The sequence below is a fragment of the Acipenser ruthenus genome, chromosome 5 (genome assembly GCF_902713425.1).
Source record: "Acipenser ruthenus chromosome 5, fAciRut3.2 maternal haplotype, whole genome shotgun sequence".
NCBI lineage: Eukaryota > Metazoa > Chordata > Actinopteri > Acipenseriformes > Acipenseridae > Acipenser > Acipenser ruthenus.
The window spans coordinates 59,756,985-59,780,107 of record NC_081193.1 but is presented as its reverse complement, the minus strand read 5'-3'; the positions used below and the strand labels follow the sequence as shown (position 1 = coordinate 59,780,107).

The window sequence follows — 23,123 nt, the reverse complement described above, 5'->3', positions numbered from 1 at the left end:
CTGGAAATCTAAATAAACCATGTCGTATGCTTTGCAATTATCCATTTTCAATGTTGCATCCTCAAAAAAGTCAAGTAGTAGTTAGACATGATCTCCCGTTCCTAAAACCATGCTGACTGTCTCCCAGGATACTGTTACCATATAGGTAATTTTCCATTTTAGATCTTATTATAGTTTCCATAAGTTTACATGTAATAGAAGTCAGGCTTATTGGGCTGTAGTTACCTGGTTCGGTTTTGTCTCCCTTTTTGTGGATCGGTATTACATTTGCTATTTTCCAGTCTGTCGGTACAACCCCTGTGTCAAGAGACTGTTGCAGATCTTGGTTAGCGGTTTGTAAATAACTTTCTGGTTAGCGGTTTGTAAATAACTATTGGGAGGATCTCATCCGGCCCAGTGGATTTGTTTATTTTAAGAGCTCCTAGTCCCTTTAACATTTCTGCCTCTGTTACGCTAAAGTTATTTAAAATTGGATAGGAACAGTTCGACATGTCGGGCATTTGTCCGTGTCCTCCTTTGTAAAAACCTATGAAAAGTAATCATTTAATATATTTGCTATTTCTTTTCTTCATCTGTGATTTTGCCATTTGTGTCTCTTTTTACATTTAACCTCCTCTTTGAATGTTCTCTTGCTGTTATAATATTGGAAAAACATTTTGGAATTGGTTTTAGCCCCATTAGCAATATTGATTTCTAAATCTCTCTTTGCCTTTCTAACTTCCTTTTTGACTTGTGTTTGCAGTTCCAAGTACTCTTTCTGTGTACTTTGTTTTTGGTCCCTTTTAAACTCTCTGTAAAGTGCCTTTTTTCGCTGAATATTGTTTTTTATTTGATCTATTAAACCATTTGGGCCATTTTGTTTCAGATTTAGATTTGTCTACTTTTGGGATGTAATTGTTTTGCGCCTCTAGTACTACATTTTTTAAAAATAGCCATCCTTTTTCTGTGGATGTTTTCTCTATTGTACTCCAATCTACTTCTGTTAGTCTCTGTTTCATACCTTCATAGTTTGCTTTTCTAAAATTGTAAACCTTAGCTTTAGTCATTACTTTTGGGGTTTTAAAAAATACTTCAAATGAGACCATGTTGTGGTCTGAGTTTGCCAATGGCTCTCTGACCTCTGTTTTAGTTATTCTGTCTTCATTATTTGAAAAGACTAAATCAAGGCATGCCTCCCCTCTAGTCGGTGCCTTGACAAATTGCGTGAGGAAGCAGTCATTTGTCATTTCCACCATTTCAATTTCGTCCGTCGTGCCCCCCATGTGGTTTTCCCATTTTATATGGGGGAAGTTGAAATCCCCCATTAGTATGGCTTCTCCTTTTCTACACGCATTTCGAATGTTATTGTATAACAGATTATTTTGCTCAGCGTCTGAATTTGGCGGTCTACAGCATGCTTCTATTATTATGCCCTTTGAATCTGTGTCCATTATTCTGACCCATATTGATTCTGCATTGTTTTCTTTGTCCTGATTTAACACCTGGGCTTCAAGACTATTTCTTGCGCTACCCCTCCGCCTCTTCTGTCCTGCCTGTCTTTCCTATATAGTGTGTACCCACTAATATTATATTCGTCTCCATCACTCTCAGACAACCAAGTTTCTGTAACACCTATCACGTCGTAGTTACTTGTTAGTGCAGTAGCTTCAAGTTCTAACATTTTGTTTCTGAGACTTCTAGCATTAAGATAAATACATTTAATACTTGTCTTACCTGAGTTGTTGCCCTTGTTTTGATGTGGTCTCCTTTCTGTTTTTTTGTTTTCTCCCCCCTTCATTTTCTAGTTTAAATGCTTCTGGACCTCCTCAAGGATCCTTTCTCCAAGTAGATTGGTTCCCTTTCTGTTTAAGTGCAGTCTGTCCCACCTATATAGATAGTCCTTGTTGCAGAATGTGCTCCAATGTTCAAGAAAGGTGAAGCCTTCCTGTGTGCACCACGATTTCAGCCATGCATTTTGATTTTGTATTTCCAGCTGTCCATATGGTCCTTTGCAAGGTGCCGGCAGTATCCCAGAAAATACCACAGTTTTGGTCTTGTCTTTTAATTTAGCTCTCTGAATTTGTTTTGCAGGGATCTTGGTCTGTCTCTTCCAATGTTGTTTGTACCGATGTGGACGACTACTACCGGGTCGTCTCCTGTTCGTTCTAGGAGCCTGTCCACATTCTCAGTGATGTGCTTGACAGAGGCTCCTGGAAGGCAGCACACTGTTGTAGTAAGGGGGTCCAAACTGCGAACTGAACTTGCTGTGTTTCTCAATATGGAGTCCCCAACAATCATGACCTCCCTTCTTTTTGCTGCCTGGCCAGCACTGTTTATAGGGTCCTGGATGTTGTTTCTTTCATTCTCTTGATGTTGGTTTTGGTCATCTAAATGTTGAAGTGGCTCAAATTTGTTGGCTGTTTGGATTTCTGGTGGTTGTGTTTGATGGAGTTTCTTTTTTTCCCTGCTTCTGCCTATCTGAACCCAGCTGTTTCAACTCTCTTCCATCTCCCTGGTGGCTTTCAGTCTGCTAGGGGTGCAGACTTCCATGAATTGTGGGTGTGTCAGCTCCTCAAGCTCCTGTTGCTGTCTCATTTCCTCCAGCTCCTTTTCTAGCAGGCTTAATCGTTGAAGCAAGTCCTGGATTGTGCGGCACTTTACACAAACTTGGTTGAGCTCTGTTGGGTTTTCTCGGATTTCTCACATCATGCAGTTGTCACAGATTACTGGCTTGAAGACCTTTTTTTTTTTAAATTATTTTTATTTTTATTTTTTTGGAAGTTTAGTTTAGCTTCTGCAGCTGTCAACTTGCTTTCAACTGCTTCTAACTGCGTTGTACTTGTCCACTCGTACTTCTCCCATGATGTCGCTTCCACACACTGTTGCTGGGAAGACTGCCTGCCTTTTGTTTGTTTGTGCTGCGGGCTCTGCCCCTCCCCCGTGTCTCAGAACGCAGCGGAATTTGAATCAGCTGCTCCGAGTTTCAGCTTGTTATCAGAAAAATACACGCCGCTGTAAGGCTTTAAGCTGCAATGTTTTCTGATTAAAGCAACTCCAGATTTAATTTAAAGATGTAATTCCTCCTTTCTGCTTCTAACTGTGTTGTACTTGTCCACTCGTACTTCTCCCACAATGTCGCTTCCACACGCTGCCAAAATTCCCCAAAACTGCCCTTTCCAGACTAAACAAAATATCACAAAGTACGTGAAACCAAATCATATGTAAAACCTTATAAACTTGAAATGTATGAATAAATGCAAGTAAAAATGATTGCAAAGTTTTTGAAAAAAATGCGTGAGGCCGCCATCTTGGTTGACACAGGAGCGCATTCTTTTTTGTTAATTTGAACTGTAATGTTGATTGGTTAATTCATGTTGTTTGGTTAAACCGCGTGCGAACAGGAGCAGTTTAAAGTTTTGGTAAGAAAAAAAATAATAATAGTAGTAGTATTAATAATAATAATAATAATAATAATTAGGGATGCACCGAATCCAGGATTCGGCCCGAATACCGACTTTTTGAGCAGGGTTCGGATTCGGCCGAATACTTAGGATTCGGTGAACCTGTAGTCTGGCCGGGCGCCTGCAGGCTTTCCTGTAAGCTGCCCAGGGCTGTGTTGTCCTCCGACGCTGTAGCTGTGAGGTGGCTGCATGGTGAGTCTGCAGTGTGTAAAAAAGCGGTCGGCTGACGGCACACGCTTCAGAAGACGGTGTGTTCTCGTCTTCGCCACTCCTGAGTCAGTGCAGGGGTGGTAGCGGTATGCTGAGCCTCAAAAAAAAAAAAAAAGAATTGGACATTACTAAATTGGGGAGAAAACAATAAAAATAATTGGCAACCACTAAATTTAAAAAAAAAAAAAAAAAAAAAAAAAACTTCTCCAAGACCGCTTATGGTAGAGATGTGAAACTTAGTGCAATAGACTACACTCATGACCTAGATTTACAGTTGTTCAAGAGAAGTCGGTCGCTCACATGGTGACCAGTTTGTCAAATATTAAAATGGCCTCTGAAAAACTAGCTTATAACTCCTTAGAGAGTGCACATAGGGTCATGGTTACTATGGAACGCATATAGGAACCCATCTATGCGCAACTGATTTAATTTTGTAAATATAAATGTTAACCTAACTTTTAAATACTTACTGGTCCTGAATGTATTGGTCCTAAACAACAACAAAAATAAACTTAAAATAGCATCTATTATTCTACTCAGTTTAACATAAACTAAACTCTCGTTCCTGCGTCTGTCATACAAAATGACAATTTGCTGTGTTGCATTTATGAACTGAAAAAACAAAAACGTATCTTTATCTTAAGGTTGACAAATAATAATAATAATAATAAACACTGTAATACAATGTAGAATAGTATTTCCTACTGTTTTGATTTCGTTGTGCTAAAAATAAGGACATTTAAATAAGGGCATAACAGCAATTGAAACATATTCAAGTTAGTTACAGTACATCATTTTTTTTAAAACATGAAAGAAAACCATTTGTAAGTATTGTAAACCATTTCTAAATTATTGACCTGAATATTGTTTCAAATTTTGCAGAATGTGCAAGGCTTTCTACTATTTTTTCCTAGACTCTTTTTCTGAGATGACCTTATTGTGCACGCTAGAAATCTGTGTGCTTGAAAGGGTCGTGTCCATTTTTCCTGCTGATGCGATTTAATGACGCAAATCACGTAATCATCTTTATGAATGCCTTTATATAGCTGTATTGGTCATCTTTACCAACGCCTTTATATAGCTGTATTGGTCATCTTTACATCTGAACTAACATACATACAGGAATCACCACTGTAAGTGAAAAGGGTTCAAATCATGCTTGTGCCCTGTTGACTGTCTTGGATGCTGACGAACAGGGACAGTTGCAGTTGCCTTTGCATTCACACAGTTTTAAGGAGGAAAATGGGCTGTTTTTCAGCGACCCCTACTGGTCAGGCACACAACTTGTCCAGGCCGAGACTTTCCAGACTGGGCCTCACCTCCGAGGTTCAGGCTCTTGGTAGCATCTGTTGCTTGGGTTTGGCAGGTGAAAAGAAGCGACCTTCCTGCATGTTTTTGTGTTTTTTCTTTTAGACAGTGCTTTGGTCAATGACTGGAAAAAAGTGTATAAATAAAAAACAATTTTGTTATTTATATTATACTGCAAAGTACTGTAGGCATGTCAGAAGCAATTTGCTGTATTTAAAGTTCAAACTGTAGACCTTCAACTAATTAAGAATGATGCTGTTATGTGAATACAATGTATTGCAAACGTACATTACATAATGGTACATATGCTAAATCTACATTCAGTATTGGTTTAAGTGTTGACATTTACTGTACATGGAGCAATGTGCTGGTTTTGAACTACTGTACCATGCTAGATGGTCACAGCATTCTACACTAGTGAGTGGTGCAACTGTCCTTACATTTCCTGAGCTTCGATTACATATTGGTGAATCGATGCATCAAATTATAACCCAGTTTGAAGTGTCCTGTTGCCGGTTTGCATTAAAACCTTCAGTGCGCTTCTTTTAGTGCTATTATGGTAGATAAACAACATCAGCGTGTTGCTAGGATACTCACTTTAGGCCTCTACATTCGAGTTGCTTCACTGGTGAGTCTATGCATTTTTTTGCACTAAAAAGTGACAAGAACACAGCATGTACCTTTTTTAGGTTATGCATACTCATTTCAAAAGAATGCCAGTGCTGGAGTGTTGGCAAACCAATGTTTTTTTCCTGGTTATCCCTTGTTCAAATTTAGATGGTCAGTTAACCCACCATGGTGGCCTGAATGCCAAATCAAACTACTAGTATGAACAAAGCACTTTACTTAACAATCTTGTTTTCATGGCTCTGTAATTGTTTTCTCACAGCTCCTCGAGTGATGAGGTGGAAGAATCACCTGGTCCGGCACACCAGGTGTTAATACGCACGTCTCCTGAGGTTACATTAATCCCGAATGATGAGAGCAAAGAACATCAAGTGAGCGATTCTGATTCGGATGGTCCTGTACTCTACAGAGATGAAGAGGAAGATGAGGATGACGAATACACTTCAAGTACGGTTTCAAAATATTGAATTTCCAATATAAATGTCCAGTAATTTTTCAAACCCACCTACTTCAGAAATTCAGCTTTTAGAAGTGAAAAAGAACAATATGAATAGAGTGGTAAACAGTGATGGAGAATAATGGCGATTACACATCTATTAAATAGGTAAGGAATTCAATATTGCAAAGTATATATTAATTTTCCTTTTAGGCAAAGTAAAGAATTATTTTCTGAGCTGTATGCAGAAAGAAAATAGAGAAGCAGGTTGCATTATGATGTGGCAAAGTATATTAGTGAAACTAGCGAATCAGATTTGTACAGCATAAGCACTGGGAGTCCAAAACCACTTGTCTCATTGCATTTCAACCAACGTTTTATATGCAACCAAAACGCTTGATGAAAGAAAGACCAGAGAGCAACAAGCAATGGCATTAATAACAGATAGCCCATTGAGAATGAACAAAATAACACCAATGGATCCCATTATTTGTGTACAAATTCTAATGAAGTTTAAATGTTTTTCAGGTTCACTTGCAAATAAAATCCATCGGAAAGACACGTTAACTATTAAACTCGGCAACAGGCCAAGCAAAAAAGAGCTTGAAGACAAGAACATTTTACCACGAACTTCAGAAGAGGTAAAACAGGAAATCCGACAGCAACTGGTGAGGTAAGACATTCAAAATTCTCAATAAATGTGGGATCTTTTTGCCATTTTATTTTAATAATACATTAACTCTCCTCTCAGTGATAACCACTATCCCAAACTAAAAACAAGCCAATACCAAGTCTACTTAATCTTTTTGGCTGGTGCTTTAGCATAATAGAAAAGGTATTCAAGAACTCTATTCAATAGTATTCAAAAACCAGATTTTTGCTGCCATTATAGTTCTACTAGTTGCTGTTTTTATATTTAGTCCATTGGAAGCTTCTAGATGCTGTTTTCGGATACAAGTGTTTGTGACTATAAACAATTTTCTTTCATTTTTCTGCTTAATTAGGCTTCTTGTTGTGGTGTGTTTTATTTATTTATTTATTTTTAAAAAACAGGCCTATTTATTCTCCATAACTACATGTATGTGTATTAATTTTAGAATGGACAGTGTCACACGAATGATGATGATGTGACTGGTAAAACATCTAGTGACCAGTCACTGTGATGGGCAGCAGTTTCCTATATAATAACTATAATAACTTCATGGATTTACACAAAATGTTACATGCGTGGTCTTACAGATTAGATCTCTTGGCATGGGTCATTTCGTACTGCTCCGAGATCCGGATAGTGAAGAAATTTAAAAAAGTTTTTCATATTTCTGAAAGAATACTAATCCGTTCCGGAGTTCTGTTTCAAGTACGAAATGTAACCATTACCTAATGGGTGTATACCACCTAAAAACCCTGAAACCCGAATAAGATATATCAAAGCTGCTCCGCCGAGCCTGTAACACAGTCATGAGTGCCCCCAAGGGCATAAGAAGACTGCACGCACAGATGTCCGCGTCATTTTTCCTTTCAGAGGACTGAACCTGACGGGAGAGCCTATACAGAAAGCACTTGTACTTGTTGCTTTTATCTGCGTATATTACTCGCTATTTGTGTATTACACTCATTTTAATATGATAATTATTGATGTATTAGTTTTACTAATTACACGCAATTTTTGCACACAGCGTGTTTGTTACGTTTCACGGCGGCCTTGTGCCCCACACGAGTCAGCTGACTCCCTGTAGGAAGTCAGCTGACCCCCCGTAGGAAGTCATCTTCTCTGTCTTCTTCATCCTCCTCCTCCTCTCCTTCTCCTTCTGCAAGGAAGAGGAAGAGTCACCGATCCAAGAGATCGGCGACCGAACAGCTGGAGAAGCTCTGGGCAGCCTTTTCCGATCGGGGAACGGTACTTGCAGAGCTGCCGCATGAGCATGCGGCTCCACCTGCCCCCCAGAACCCTTGGGGCATCGAGGGGCTACAAGCACAGACTGGCAGCAGAATGATGTGCTGTCCATCGCCGCCCTGGACTATAGATGAGATGAAGCTGATGATGAGCCTGCTGCCTCTCCCCCACCCCCAAGTGCACCCGGATTTTCTTCTCGGAATCCAGTTGTTTTAGGGTCACCCTGCTACAGCGCCGGCTGTTTCCTGGTTGATGGATGTGTTGTATAGCCTGCATGACGTGGAGAAGCTGGGTTTGGCCCAATTTCCACCAGTAGAGACTTCTATCGCTGCTCTAGTATGGGCGACTAACCTAGCACTCCTGACCAAGGACGCTAGCTGCACTAACAAACAGTGTCGGGTCTCTGAAGTAATTTTTAAAGCATGCTTATTCAGCCAGTGCATTTGCTGCGCAGCTAGGTAATTACAACAGCATACTGGTAGCCTACGAGGCCTGTTAAAGTCGCATTCGGAGAATCATTGACCCTCACCACACCAGCTAGATGAGCTGCGTTTTGGTGAACAAAAACCTGCTCCGTGTCTCTAAATTTAATGGGCAGGCTGTGGGCAGGAATCCATCCTTTTTGATAGCCGCAAGAAGACAGCTTTGGCTTTCCCAGGCACGCGTACCTGATGTGGATATAGCACTGCTGTTAGATGCCCCCATTACACTGGGGCATACCTTTGGTCCAGCGGTGGATGAGATGCTGCAGCGCACTCACCGCGCATGGGACTCCACAAAAGAGCTGGTGCATCTGCATCCCAGGCGACCACCACCAGTGTGCAAACCAGTGGCAAGGACCCAGCAGCCTCATAGACCGGCACAGCCTACTGCAACTACGGCCAGAAGTGGTTTTCATTACTTTCAGAAGCTTTAACACTAGAACTGCCACGGCAGTCATTTTAACGATTTGAGGTTTTCAAATTTAAATTACTCTACATGTCTGAAAATTATGCGGTTGTTCGTTTATGACTTTTCCTAAATACATGTATTTAATACCCTGACAGTATTTTAAAGGCAGGATCATGAAAATAATCCCACCAACCTAGAACTGCCAAAGCCGTCATTTTGTCTGCCTTTTAAAATACTTGTTTTTATTTTTAATATTAAAATTACATTATTCAGCAGGTTTCATTTGACTTTATGTAACAATATTTTTGGCCATAGCTGTATATTGTTAAGAGTCATCTCAGTTTACTTTTTCTAAGATTACACTTTGAAATTAAGTCTTTTTTGGGGAAAAGAAAAGGCTGAGGTCTTTACAAAATGTCCTGTCTTCTAGATTGAGCTCAGAAGTATAACTGCTGGAATCAATAGCTGTACAAAATGTTCAGTGTGCTGCAAGGCTGGAGTCTTTCATTCAGAATGGTACTGTACTCCGCTTAATCTTCATTTTTCTTGGCAGGCGCCTGAGCCAAAGACCAACACCAGAAGAGTTGGAACAGAGAAACATCCTGAAGCGTGAGTAGACCTATTTAAATACATTTTTATGTTTAGCTTTGTAGTAATACTGGATTCTATGTATCATCGATTTTTCTTTTGTATCGGGTTTTCATAGGTTTTTGTTACTTGGTAGAGCTAGATGTATTAAAGTAATTTTCACTCCCATAACTAAAGCCGGGGACACACTGCCGATGCGATCAGAGATGTGTCGCAAAAAACACCTCTAAGAGCGGGCATCATAATTGATGCCTGATTGAAATCGCAGGAAGGGACACACAACTTGCAATTTTTTCCTGATGTTTGACCTGTCCTGGATGCATTAAGTACAGTGGGGCAAATCAGTGACAATAGGCAAAAACATAAGGCTAAGACAGTACTACAATTCTGGCTAGATAACGGTGTGACTGTAAAAGACCACATATGACTGGAGACTTGCATATATTCTCTCTATTAATACACACACACACACACAACATACATATATTCATACATACATACATACACAAGGTATTCCATTGGTGTGTATGTAATGTCTGTGCTGACATCTTTTAAAAACAAGCCCTGCCAGCCCCATAAGCATTGTTCTTAACTATTAGACTAAATATTTACACAATACTTAAATGCTGCTACAACAATGATTTCATTTACTATTAATAGTATTTTAATTAAATTATTCCTAATCACGTTTTGATTTACAATGTAGGGAACATACTGTGTCAAACAAATGCTGATAATGGAAACATGTATTATGCTTTCCCGTCATTGTAAATAAAAACGTTATTAGGTATAATTTAATTAAAACACTATTAATATTAAATGAATCATGGTTGAGCAGCATTTTTTAAGTATTGTGTAAATATTCCAGCTAATAGTTAAAAAGTACAATGCTAATGGGGTTGTCAGGGTTTGTTTTCAAAAGATGTCGGCATGGACATTATATACAAACCAATGGAAGAGACATATGGTAGCATAAAGGCAGACCAGTAGTAGTGCCAACGTTTTTTCTTGTAGATACTGAGCAGATCACCTTACTCTTATTGCAAACAACAAATTAAATGATAAAACAGAAAGGTACGAGGATAAAAAGAAATGTAAGTAAATAATACTACTTGCAAAGTACTCTGGGTTCTGCATGCCTAATGGGATGGGTGTGCTTGGTAATTCCTGCACAGGTCATTGTATCGTGGTTTCATTCCAGTCAATGATATTTGCATGTCACAGACAGTATTTCAGAACACTATAAGGCCTAAAAATAGTGGTACTTCTTCCTTATTAAAACAGAGTGCTGTCATTTGTTAAAGGCGAGCATGCAGCATTCCCCTGCAGTTGACTTGCCCATACACTGAGACTGCACGTTCTGCATCCACTGAATTGGTTGGAAGTTAAGGCAAAGCTTTGCCAAGTTATACAGATGTGGAAATTTTGATTAGAAACAGAGCCCCATAAAGCCCCAAAACGTGTTTACCCAAGGGCATCTGTCATACTTTTAATAAAGGCAATATATGAAGCACATTTGTTGTCATGTTATTTGTCCCATCCAATAATTTATTTTATTAGTACCGAGTAAAAACAAAGAAAACGTGGCTATTCGGGTCTAAAATTCCAACTGCAAAAAAGTAATCAGCAGGTTGAAGCGAGGTGGCTGTGCTAGATTGTTGTAGTACTGATTTAACTTGCCGACAGGAATACTTTTTGTCTGGGCTGACTTTCCAGTTTGGTTTCTGAAAGCTGTTTATTATTTTTAATGTTCACTCGCTTAACAGTATCACTTGAGATCGCCTAGGATACTAAACCTGCCCTGGATGCCCATATCTACCAACCAGTGAGGAGAGCCCAGAGTGGTTATTGGCTGCTGTTAAGTGTCAATCAATAAATCCTATCCATAACTTAATTGGATTTAAGTACAGGGTAAAAGTACACAAAATAGACAGTTTTTACGGCGAAGAATGACTTTCACGGTCTGTGTCATTTTTTTTGGTAGTGAAATAGGTAGGACCTTAGTAATGTACTGTATAAGTGTATGCGAATACACGTGGGCGAAACGCTTCTCTAAGCACTCCAGTAATGTGACGCATTTTTGGTTGCAACATGGTATGTAGATTGATTAGGCCTATACATGTATGAAAGATATATTCTACCTATCTTGGTTGCGATGTGCATACATGCCAACAGTCCCTATATGGTCGGGACAGTCCCGATTTCATAGCAAATGCCCTGCGCCCCGAAGCATAGGTAGAAAGTCCCGATATTTACCCATAGAAAAATATATATATATATATTCTGCAGAATAGAGTTAGTGAAAACCACACGCTGTGCTCTTCGTGTGGCTGACACATCTGCTGATCACTAACTTTTACAAAGGTAAGAATGCTTCATTATGTCTATTTTTACTGTCATGATGGTCGTGTTGTGTTGAGTTGGGATGGGGGAGGGAATACGTCTATTATATGATTGAGTGTTTTTTGCGTATGACTCCTCCCATGTGTATGATGCGTATGACCACCCACCCCCCAGAGACGAGCGTCCCGCTGAACAGTTTCCAAATGTTGGCAAGTATTGATGTGGGCAGTAAGTCAATTAATAATAAATCCACATACATGTATGAAAGAGATATTCTACATATTCAAGTATGGAAACGCAAAATAAAATGATCAACCGGAGTTGTCGCTGTTGAAATTTCCGTTGCAGGAAAGGGTAGGCTACCTCTAATGTACTGTTTGGAAAAATGACGATATAGTTGTATTCACTGAAGATAATGCAAATCTAAGTGGCTATGCAGTCATGTAAAGTTAAAATATGACAGCAAAAAGTGAAATGCATCACTGCAGCCACGGCACACTGGAAGGGACTGCTGCTTCCACTAGCAGAAGCTGGGCCACGTAATTCAGAAATTGTAACAAACAGCAAATAAAAAAATTAAAAAATGAGAGATCGAATTATTTCCATGTGAATAGGCCATAATGTTAATGTAGTTTTCAAACCTTGTTTTTTTTCTCTCCTTTGGACAGTGGGGTTGATTTATTTATTTATTTATTTATTTATTTATTTATTTATTTTCTTAATTTACCATTATGTTTACACTGGAAATATTTGTCAGATTTTAGACAAAACAAGGCAAAGGCTTGTGACGGCAGGAATATGAAAAATTGGAGAGTTATATTTAAATACCAATGTATTTATCAAACGTGTCTTAAAACATCACAATTTGTTTGAATGATTTTTGTATACCATGCTTTACAAGAGCTTTACTCTATGTGCAGCCACTCAGGTGTCTGGATTGGAACCTGGTTGTAACCAATGCAAAACACAGCGGATATTGGCAGACCAGTAATAGAGCTGGAAATTTGGAAGAGCCAGTCTCTCTGTAGGTTTTAATCTCAGCAAGGATTCTCTGCGAATACAGGGCATCTTATTATTCCAAATAAGTGAAGAGATTGAATGGTTAAGAATATGGGAAAAAAAAAGATTTTGGAGTAAAAATAAGAATACATTGGAAGAGGTATAAAAACTTGGGAAGACTATTCATTTTATTCTGCCAATAAGTGAAATAGGTAAGGATGACCAATGGTTGAAGTCTTGTTTTGTACATTCTAAAAGGGGGGTTAAAGTTAGCACTAAAAAGATTATTATATGAACGAGTCACAGTTATCCCAAGGTAGGTAAACTTATCATGGGCAATTGTAAAAGGAACACTTATTAGTTATAATGTCTCGCAGCCAAGTTGATAGGGAAAAGTTTGTTTTTGTGTAAATTCATTTTATAGACTGAGAATTTGCCAAATAATTCTAGGGTTGAAAGTGCTTGTGGGAGGGAGGAAGCAGGATCAGAAATGTAATAGAAGGTAGCGCCATTACCAGGGAAACGGAAACTCTGACTAGCACTTGCACGGATGTATTTTGGAGCAAGTCAATTGGGAATTCAAATTGTGATGGAAGAGAACAGATGTTTCTTTCTAAAATGCCTAAACCGTGCATAACAATTAAACAATGCTGCAAAGAGGGGGAAGTATGCATGTGACAGGATAGCCGCGTGTATAAGGCGGTCAGGAGGTACGAAGGAGACTCATAGAGTTCAAGAACTGCGGTTTGAAGTGCTGGGATGCTCATTTATTTCACACAAATAATCAAAAAAAAAGGTTTAACAAAACAAGTCACAAACACCATGAACAAAATACACAGGAACAAATTAACCAGCTCAAGGGCCAAAATAAAGGTTCAAACAACAGACCGAATCGTTGTAGGCTGGGCATTAGCCTTCACTACAAAGTTGTAATTATAATACCAACAAACTCTCCCAGTGTAAACTCACCCAACTCCCTTCTCCCAAACAAAGTATTTTCCCTGCCTTAAATACCATGTGGCTGGAGCCTAATTAACCATTAATCACTCAATTAAGGCTCCAGCCACATTCTCACATGTATTTGGCAGGGATAGGAAATTAACCCCATCAACACACAAACCACACAACACATTTTAAACAACAATACATTTTAAATTATAATAAAATATTTATAAGCAGGACCCTGCCCTGCCACAATGCAGTTAACTGTGACATAATAACGATATGCAAATTTTGCAACTGTCGGCTGGAACAGGAGTCAAAAGATACCATCGTTAAGCATTAGCTGTTTATTCCTTTTGGGGGAAAATGGCTGTTTGCTTATATTTTGTATTTGTATGCTAATTATTTTGTTTTATTTCAAGTGATGCAAACTTTGCACTGGAGCAAATGCTGTTTGTGATAGTAACAATGGGTTGAAACACCAGGGTCATCGAGGTGGAGCTTTGTCAGGGAACATCAGTCCCATAATCAGAGGGGCGTGGTCAGAAATCACTATACCCTGGTAGGCACAGGACCGAACAGAGGGTAATAATTTGTTATCTGTAAAAAGTTGTCCATTCGAGAAAAAATGTGGTGTACAGGGGGGAAAAAAAGAGTGTACAAGAGGTGGGAAACAGAAAGAAAGCGCCATACATCTGAAACCTTGTAAACATCTAAGAATGTACAAATAGTTAACACGGATTTAGATGGGGGACTCGAATTAGTGGAGGCACAGTTGAAATCCCCCCTAGAGGGAGAAAATGGGTACTTATCGAACAAAAGAGAGAGAACCTTCTTTAGAAAGTAATAACCTTTTCACAAGAAATATACTGTAAAGCCATGAATACCCGCAACCAAAATACTTGGCGAATCACCCACAAAACCCACCCTGCTCCAGAAATTACGATGACCAGCCACAATACGAAGTATGTATTGTTAGTGGAATTTGATATTCGTGCCAAAAATGTCAGCGAAAAACACACAACAAAAGACTTGCAAATATCCATGGCTTCACAGTATTCATATTTGTACCACATAAACAGATCACATAAACAAAAGAAAGCAAAATAAATTAAATCAAAATTAAATTAAATATAGATTAATAACTAATAATAAATTTCAGCCTCATGTCAATAGGTTTTCAGACCAAAAGTCTCTTGCACTCTGTCCCAATTCACCAATCTGGTGACTCTCCCGCAAAAGATTTGAGTGTACAGTATTATAAAAAAATAATGCAGTACCTTCACGCAATGAAAAAGTGGACAAAAATGAATCCTCAGGCGGTGTCTTTGTTCAGAATGATTGGACGGGGTCCATGGATGATTTTAGTGTAGAATTCCTTCGCTTCGTCAGGCAAGTTTAACACTTTTTCTGTACCATTAAACGTGATCCTCAGCCAAGCTGGATGCAACAAGCCAGATTTAGCTCTAGCGTTGTAGAGAGAGAATTTTACTTCTCTGTATGCAGCCTGTTTCCTGCTAAAATCAGGGAATATGTCGACGCTTGCACCCTGGAAGTGTAGAGTGCCCCGCTCCCGGGACAAACGAAGGATCTTTTCTTTTACTTGGTAATGGTGCATTTTCAGAATAATTAGCAGAGCGCAACCTCCATCTCTCATGGGACCAGCACATCGATGGGCGCGGTCGATGATTGGAGGGGCCCGGCCGAGCACTTCCAAGAATAAGTCAGACATGTTCACAGCAGACAGCTCCGTGCATGTGGATTCTAAGGACGTAACTTATCCACATCAGTGAGAGAAGTCTCCGCGTCAACATCCCCACAGTATTTGCAGTTAGGCTTGGCAAGAGCGATTCAATTCAGTTTCATAACAATATAAATAGCAGTAATGCTGGGGAAACAGTGGGCTGTCATCTTAAATGGCCAGGTATACTGCTTTCAGTCTGCAGAGAAAAAATAAAGAATTCTGCCTTTCCTTTAGCTTGGATGCCATGCTTTGCCTTTTGTTTTGAGTCCACCAGCCCGGCAAGTGGAGAGGCTGCCCCTTTTGTACACCTTAACCCCGCCCTCAGCCCTATTGCCTGAGATTAGGGACAGACGCACCTCGTTCCCCTCCCCCAGCCTCCTAATAGGCCAACTCCTAAGGAATGTTAAACCTGTAGTTGCCAAAGTCTGCAGGATGAACAGCTCCTCCTGCTGATGAGAGGTTTTTCACACAGCCAAATTACCCTGCCACAGTTATACAACACAAAATGTAGTTCATTGATAGTATGACGTTATGAAAGGCTTTTTTAGTACCATTTGCATATCTGAACATACCGAATTTGAATTGGAGTTTTGTATTGGTTTAATTGTATGTATATCATTTAAAATAGATACCACTCTAGCAAAATAATTCCACAAATGGTGCCTTTCGTGCACTTTCATTTGGTGTGCCTTGTGTGAAGTTGAATAATTCATACCTATCATGCATATTCATTTTTTAAAATGATCTGCTGTCATTACAAGGTTAAAGAAGCCTCTCAGTTTGCATTTATTCCTTTATGGTAGTCGGTTATACTTGTGACAGTCTAAAAACATTGTAGTTGCAAATAAGTTTCTCCAAATCAATTTTAAGAAGACTTAAGTTTCTTCTTCAGGGTTACAGACAGCAGCTTTAATCTAAATTATTTTTCTGACTCATGTCAACTGTTAAATCATTCTGTACTCCACAGTAAGGTTTTGGACTTAAAATGTTGTTTAAATTTACAGAGAAAAACAAAGAAGAGGAGCAAGAGGCCAAACAAGAGCTGAAAAGAAGTCTGTCTCGAAAGGTGGGCTGTATGTAAATTGGAATATTAATCTTAACTGTTGTCCCCAAACTGTTTTAAAATGATATTAATATGTTCATATGTTTTTGAAATCCTGAAGTATTGAGTTTAATTAAAATTGTAATGTTTGTTTCTATGACTGGCAAACAAACATGAGGTGTTGTGCTAAGCTGAACCCTGAAAGATGAATCTGCACAATGCCAGTAGCACTATACTGCTAAACTTGTATTTCCCCTCTTCACAGCATACTGTACTTGACAAGTGGTAAAATTTAAAAAAGAACTCTGCCAGTAACATTGTAAAAAAAACAAATAACTGTTAAATTATTGCTAGATTCATTATCACTAAAAATGATTAATTGTATACACCAGTTATGTTTCTATCAAACTTTTTGTATGCGCTGAAACATACGTATGAAAAAAAAGCATGAATACTGGGATGCAAACAAGCAAAATTCGGTTAATTAATGCGAAAGAACAAAAAAAAAATATGTTTGAGAGTAAATAACACCATTATGCACACATTATACTCGCACACGGTGGATCTACTGCTGATTTCAGGGTTTCGCTGGTAGCCGCCAATTTTCTTAGCGTTTCTGGCAACAGTTTATGCTCTCCAGTGCAGTCTTTGGAAGGCAGTCGAATTGGGGTCAATTTTTGTGGCAATTTCTTTAAAGATGCTACTTTGTAAATTGTAACAGCTTTTGCCAAACTGTGTATCTTTTTGGTCCAAGTTTTTTTTTAATGCCTCTGTAAACCTTGCCCTCTGTTTTCTTTTGCTTCTCATACATGCTGCAGACATCTTTTAATATTTTCGGCATCTTTTTACACCATTTCTCGGCATGATCTCTGACCACTGTAGATTTGAATTGCTTCATTACCTGACCACACCTCATGCATCCATGCTACCATCCCTGGACCGTTCATTTTCCCCAGGCAAGATTGAAAAATCTTCTTTTAGGTTTGGGTGCAGCTCTCTCTGGAGTATCTGATACTGGACTGCCATTCCGTCTACTTTATTATTATTAGTAGTAGTATTATTATTAGTATTATTATATTTTACAATTACTTCAATTACAATGCGAGGCACACAGACAGTAAATAAAGCTTATTGATCTTACATTACTTTAGCTGATTTAGTATCTCCCAGCTCTGTCTATTTTAGATTTCCATGATACAGGGAGCTGGGGAGCTGTTCTTTCAGCACCAAGAAACAGAGCTTGGGAAAGTGATAATTAGTATTGGTTTGGTCCAGAACCATTAACATTATTTTTTTTAAATAGGAAAACTGCTGTAATGGTAATTCTTTTTGATATGTGGACTATGGAGTGGAAGAAATAATTTGAGAAATAATTATATTATGTGAAGATTGGAACTAGGTTTTAGGCTGCCAATAATCAGTATAATAATTAGAATTAATAGTATAAGATGCTGAACTGGAAAATGCTGCCAATCTCACTGTTGGGTAGATTTCCTATGAAAGGTCCTCAGCCCAGAATAAAGAAAAGGAGAACCTCACACTCTAAACTAGGAGGGCTGTCCTTGCCTGTTCTTGAGAAATATTATTTGGCTGCAAGACTCTATCCAGTGCAGTACTGGATTTTCAGAAATGTTAATGCCGGATGTACCCACATGAAACCATTTGGAAAACAATCTGACTATTCACATCTCCTAACTGGCCCCACCAAAAAGCGTTTAAACATTTAAAATAAAGTTACTTTACATATGCTAAATGTCTGGTATAATGTTTTTAAAAATGTTAGAATTAAACAATGATTATTTAAAACTGGAAAAGAAAGATATTCCGTCCACAATATAGAAAAAAGCTTTGTAACAGTTTCGGTTTTCACAGGACTAAAGAAGTCTCGAATATTCCTCTTCATCACGTAGCACTGTTACGTTTTTCAAAAACAAATCCAGTAGGTAGCAAAAAAAAGTTTTTATCAACACTGTCGCAGCGATGCAGAGAGGCGGAACGTACCAGGCAGTGATGTCACATACTCGCTGTAATGAAGAACACCCTTCATGCTTTCGATCATCAATGTATTATTTATTAATACTAATACTACGACTACGACTATGACTACTAATAATAATAACAATAATAATAATAATAATAATGGTTACCATAATCTTTGTTAGATGGCGTCTTTCATTATAACAGTCCTAAAGCTCTTTACAAAGAAAAATATGTAAAAAAAAAAAAAAAGACAAAGTAACTGCAGGTCGCAAAAATATAAACTAAATCATAAACACTTGTGCCCTTTTTACATAAAATATAGTATCCCAAAGTGCTTTTACAATAAAAAAAAAACCTATAAAGACCATACAATACAGAATCCATACAATTTCAAAGAAAAAAAAAACATCCCTTAAAAATCTGACAAAATAGCAGGTCACAAATAGAAAATAACACAACCAAAATGTATGCAGTAAAATAAACAACTTTCGCTTTGTATTATAAGTTTGCGCAATTATTTTTAGTAAATCGACAGATCTTGCTAGGAACGCAGGATCGATGAGGGAGGCAGTGCCGTTGTGGAGCAAATACTGTTTTTCATTGAGTGCCAGATAGTGTTTAGTTTTCCAGTTTTGGAAGGAAAAAAAGGACACAAAAACATGTGTTTGATATGTTGGAAAATAAATGTGATGTATGTGTGGCATAGTAATGTACGGAACCCCTAAAGGTACATGGTGTAAAAATTAAAATGGGAGGCTACTGTGTCGTGCGCAGGGAATACTGTGTCGTGCGCTGGGCATACTGTCTCGTGCGCTGGGCATACTGTCTCGTGCGCTGGGCATACTGTCTCGTGCGCTGGGCATACTGTCTCGTGCGCTGGGCATACTGTCTCGTGCGCTGGGCATACTGTCTCGTGCGCAGGGCATACTGTCTTGTGCGCAGGGCATACTGGTACGTACAGCTATTTGTTTGCTGGAATCCAGTTTGATGGAAATCTGTTTTTGTACGATAGGATTTGCATATATTTGTGTGCAAAATTTTGCAAGTTCGTTAGAAATGTATGTGTCTTGTTAATGGAAACATAGTTACTGAATCATTTAAAACTATCCATGTTTCTCCTGTCTCCACCGAAACAGTTTTCTGCTTGACAACATAGGCCGATCTAACAGGATGTTGGGTTAGGATTTGTACTTTGTATGGTAGAACCCTCTCACTTCATTAGGCCCCCGGCCATGGGTTCTTATATGACCATAAAAAAGTAGTACCTCACCCGCACTGATTTTTGTGTTTGTCCACAGCTTAGTTTAAGGCCAACAGTTGCTGAGCTTGTTGCACGTAGAATACTCCGGTTTAATGAGTACGTGGAGGTAACAGATGCCAAGGATTACGACCGGCGAGCTGATAAGCCATGGACAAGGCTTACACCTGCTGATAAGGCAAGGGTTCTTCATTGTTTTTGGTGCTTGCTTTATTCAAAGGCAACCAAATATTTCTTACTCGCAAAGCCAGGTTATTAATAAAATGTGGAATGAAATAAAACAGATACAACTGCATGTTAGTAAAAACATGTCTGAAACCATCTTTTATAATTCTCTATATATTCTGACATCTAATAATATTTTTTTTCTTCTCAGGCTGCAATCCGAAAGGAATTGAATGAGTTTAAAAGCACAGAAATGGAAGTACACGAAGACAGTAAACAATTCACAAGGTGGGTGTATTTTTGTTCATTTTTTTACTACTTATTCTGCTGTTTTCAAATGTTGAAGTTTTCTTTGTTTTGTTCTGTTTAAAAAATGTATTTGTATATGTTACTGCTGAAATTGATGGGACAAATACAGGCTGATTTCATGACACTACTTTCTTGAATATTTGCGGTCTACTGTTAAAGTACTAACACTTCACTAACTGAGATATTGAAGCGTGTATCTTGGTTTTAAGTATTTAATATTGTTTTCAACATATTCATGATTTGTTTTGATATTATTATTCAAATATGCTTGTGTTGGCCAGTGGTGTTCGGTTGAGATCAGGCAAGCACCAGGTCTTCACATGAACACTAGTTTTCAATGTCACAGAATCCGGGGTTTGGATCTAAATAAAGCACCATACTGGCAGGGTGTACAATATTCACGTCTGGCAGTATCAACAAAGTGTGTGTATGACTTGTCATATAGAACAATGACTACTGTATATATGCAGTGATATCTGCTGACTGCTTAAACACTGTTTTGTGTTCTCGTTTTATGTGTGTTGATTCTTAAAAATGAAGATTTTTTTGCATGAAATGTTTAGGGAGGGGTTACCTAGCATACGACAAGTGATTGTAGACTTGAATTTCTTCCTCCCCCCAACAGGTTCCACCGCCCCTAATGCTTTGGTTCAGAGTGGTACACGGCTCTCCAGAAAAAATGTGCGCTGGAACTTCTATGTTATGCTGCACATGATCCAGCAGGTCATTTAACTGGACTTCAGTGTACTGAAAAAGAATCTGCCTGTCAGAAGTTTAACATTATGATTATTGTAATTCTTCCGCTATGGAGATAAATAATTAGAGATGAAGGACATTCTGGCACCAGTAGGTTAGCTGCAGCATGACCATGTTAAATTCTCATGAGGCCTACCTAATTCTAAAAAGGCACTTAAGAAGACTGTATGAAGGACAGCACTACTGGAAAATCCCCAGACTAGCCCAGATGGGGGAAGAGCTGGCCTTGACAAATTATAGTTCCAAGGTTTGATCTCCATTAAGGATTCAACTACTGCACCAAAAGCATTTAACATTCAAGGTGTTCTAGATGACAGCCATTTTAATACCATGAATTTAAGAATACTACTGTTTGTTTTTTCAATCGATATATAGGAGCTGTATTTCAATTATCAGTTAATTGTTCCTATTTTTGTAAATCTTTTGTTTTGCTAAATACTGTACTTGCAGTTATTAAGTGCCAGTTAAAACAGTATTTACACTGTATTTACATATTTTTAGTCAATCTGACCATGTTTTTTAATTAAACATGCATGAAATCATCAGCAGCTAGGGTTTTCCAGACCTGGCATTAAATGCCCTTGCTTTTGCATTTTACATACATGCATGGTATACTAATTACCGTATCAGTATCCATAATAAAATATTAATAACATTAGATATGCACTGTTACTTGAATAACAGTTTTCTTCATTGTTTGTTTATTATATATCATGTAGCATAAGCAATTAATATCTACTTAATATAGCAATAGATCATACCAGATGGTAAATTTATATTGATCTTCTGTCTGAGTAATTCACCCTTGATTTTCTTCCCATACCTAAATTTAAACATGGTAAATGTGTGTGTGTGTGTGTGTGTGTGTGTGTCTAATATATATATATATATATATATATATATATATATATATATATATATATATATATATATATATATATATATATTATATATATATATATATATATATATATATATATATGGTGGACAGATGGGCAGTGTTTAATAATAGATGGTATTTGGCTTAAAAGCATCATTAAAGTGTCCGGTGGAGCTTTATTTGTAAAGAACTAAAATGAGGATCAATAGTTCTTCCTTTATTAACATTGTTAAAAGGGAGAATGAAATCCTTTTGAATGATCTTTCATTTGGATTTTTTCAAGAAATGAAGAGAAAACACAATTTGTTACGAATCATTGACCATTTCAAAGTGCAGAGCGATAGACAGCAGGTCAGACAGAAAATAGATTTTGCACATATTTTATGTTTTTCAAGCCATTCTTCCTGAGTGTTTCAACCAGTACCTACTTTAAGGAAGTAAAATATATAAGAGATTATCTTTGTCTTTGCTGCTTCAAAGCTAAACTTCTTCCAGGTAATCTTTTTTTTTTCTGGAGAAGGCTAAAGAACAAGAATTTGAAACACCTGCAGATCTGTCCTGGATGATGTAATTTTTAATTGTTTGTTTTTATTTATATATTTTGTGTACAAAATCGAAATTAAAATCCACCCTAAGTCCTCCTTAATGTCCACTCCTCCACATGAAATAGTGTAGTTCTATTAATTGAAATCAGACATTTTGTTTCAGAATTATATTTAAATAGCATATATTGTGTAATATACTCTTCAAATATGTTCTCCTTTTTAATGTGGCTGTAACAAGTCCTCTGTAAACAAGTCCAGAACCTCACAGTCCTCATGTGATATGCAGAGCTGCTTGATCGTGCATTTTGAGAGGTAAATTCTCTCATTCATTTTAGAAGGACATTTACCCCTAATGTGTAACTAAGGTTGTGTCCTAAGTGTGTTCTTTACCCTCATTGGGCTATTTTACAATAAAGTGATACATCATAATGAGAAACAGGTATAGAAATAGCTTGCAAGTTTTCTTCAGAAAAACTGTGTTTAGTGATTTTGGAATCAAATATGAGCACCCTTCACTGTAGATTACACCACAGGTTCAAGTTTATTTAAAATAATATTAAGATCAAATATCCAATTTACTTACAATAGTGTCCTGGGATTAGACTGCATTAACAGATACAAGCACACAGTATATAAGGATATTTTTCCGTGGTAAATCACAACACACAACCAATCAAATAAAAACACAAAATAAGCAAGGATTGAAGAAATCTGCTCAGCAACACACTCCACCAGTAGAAATCCACCAAGCAGAAAATCAGATTTT

General features: G+C 37.9%; 1 protein-coding gene across 3 annotated transcripts in view; it reads left to right on the top strand.

Moving 5' to 3' along the window:
* Positions 1–21,708, top strand: part of LOC117402339 (phosphatase and actin regulator 2-like) — a 132,296-nt gene extending 110,588 nt beyond the window's left edge. For all 3 annotated transcript variants that reach the window (XM_059024346.1, XM_059024345.1, XM_034003384.3), the window contains 7 exons: positions 5,848–6,032; positions 6,550–6,694; positions 9,360–9,415; positions 16,427–16,488; positions 19,743–19,880; positions 20,079–20,155; positions 20,802–21,708. In XM_059024346.1, coding sequence (XP_058880329.1) covers positions 5,848–6,032; positions 6,550–6,694; positions 9,360–9,415; positions 16,427–16,488; positions 19,743–19,880; positions 20,079–20,155; positions 20,802–20,817 — 679 coding nt within the window. In that variant the 3' untranslated portion in view covers positions 20,818–21,708. The remainder of the gene's footprint in view (positions 1–5,847; positions 6,033–6,549; positions 6,695–9,359; positions 9,416–16,426; positions 16,489–19,742; positions 19,881–20,078; positions 20,156–20,801) is intronic.
* The last annotated feature ends 1,415 nt before the right edge of the window (positions 21,709–23,123 follow it).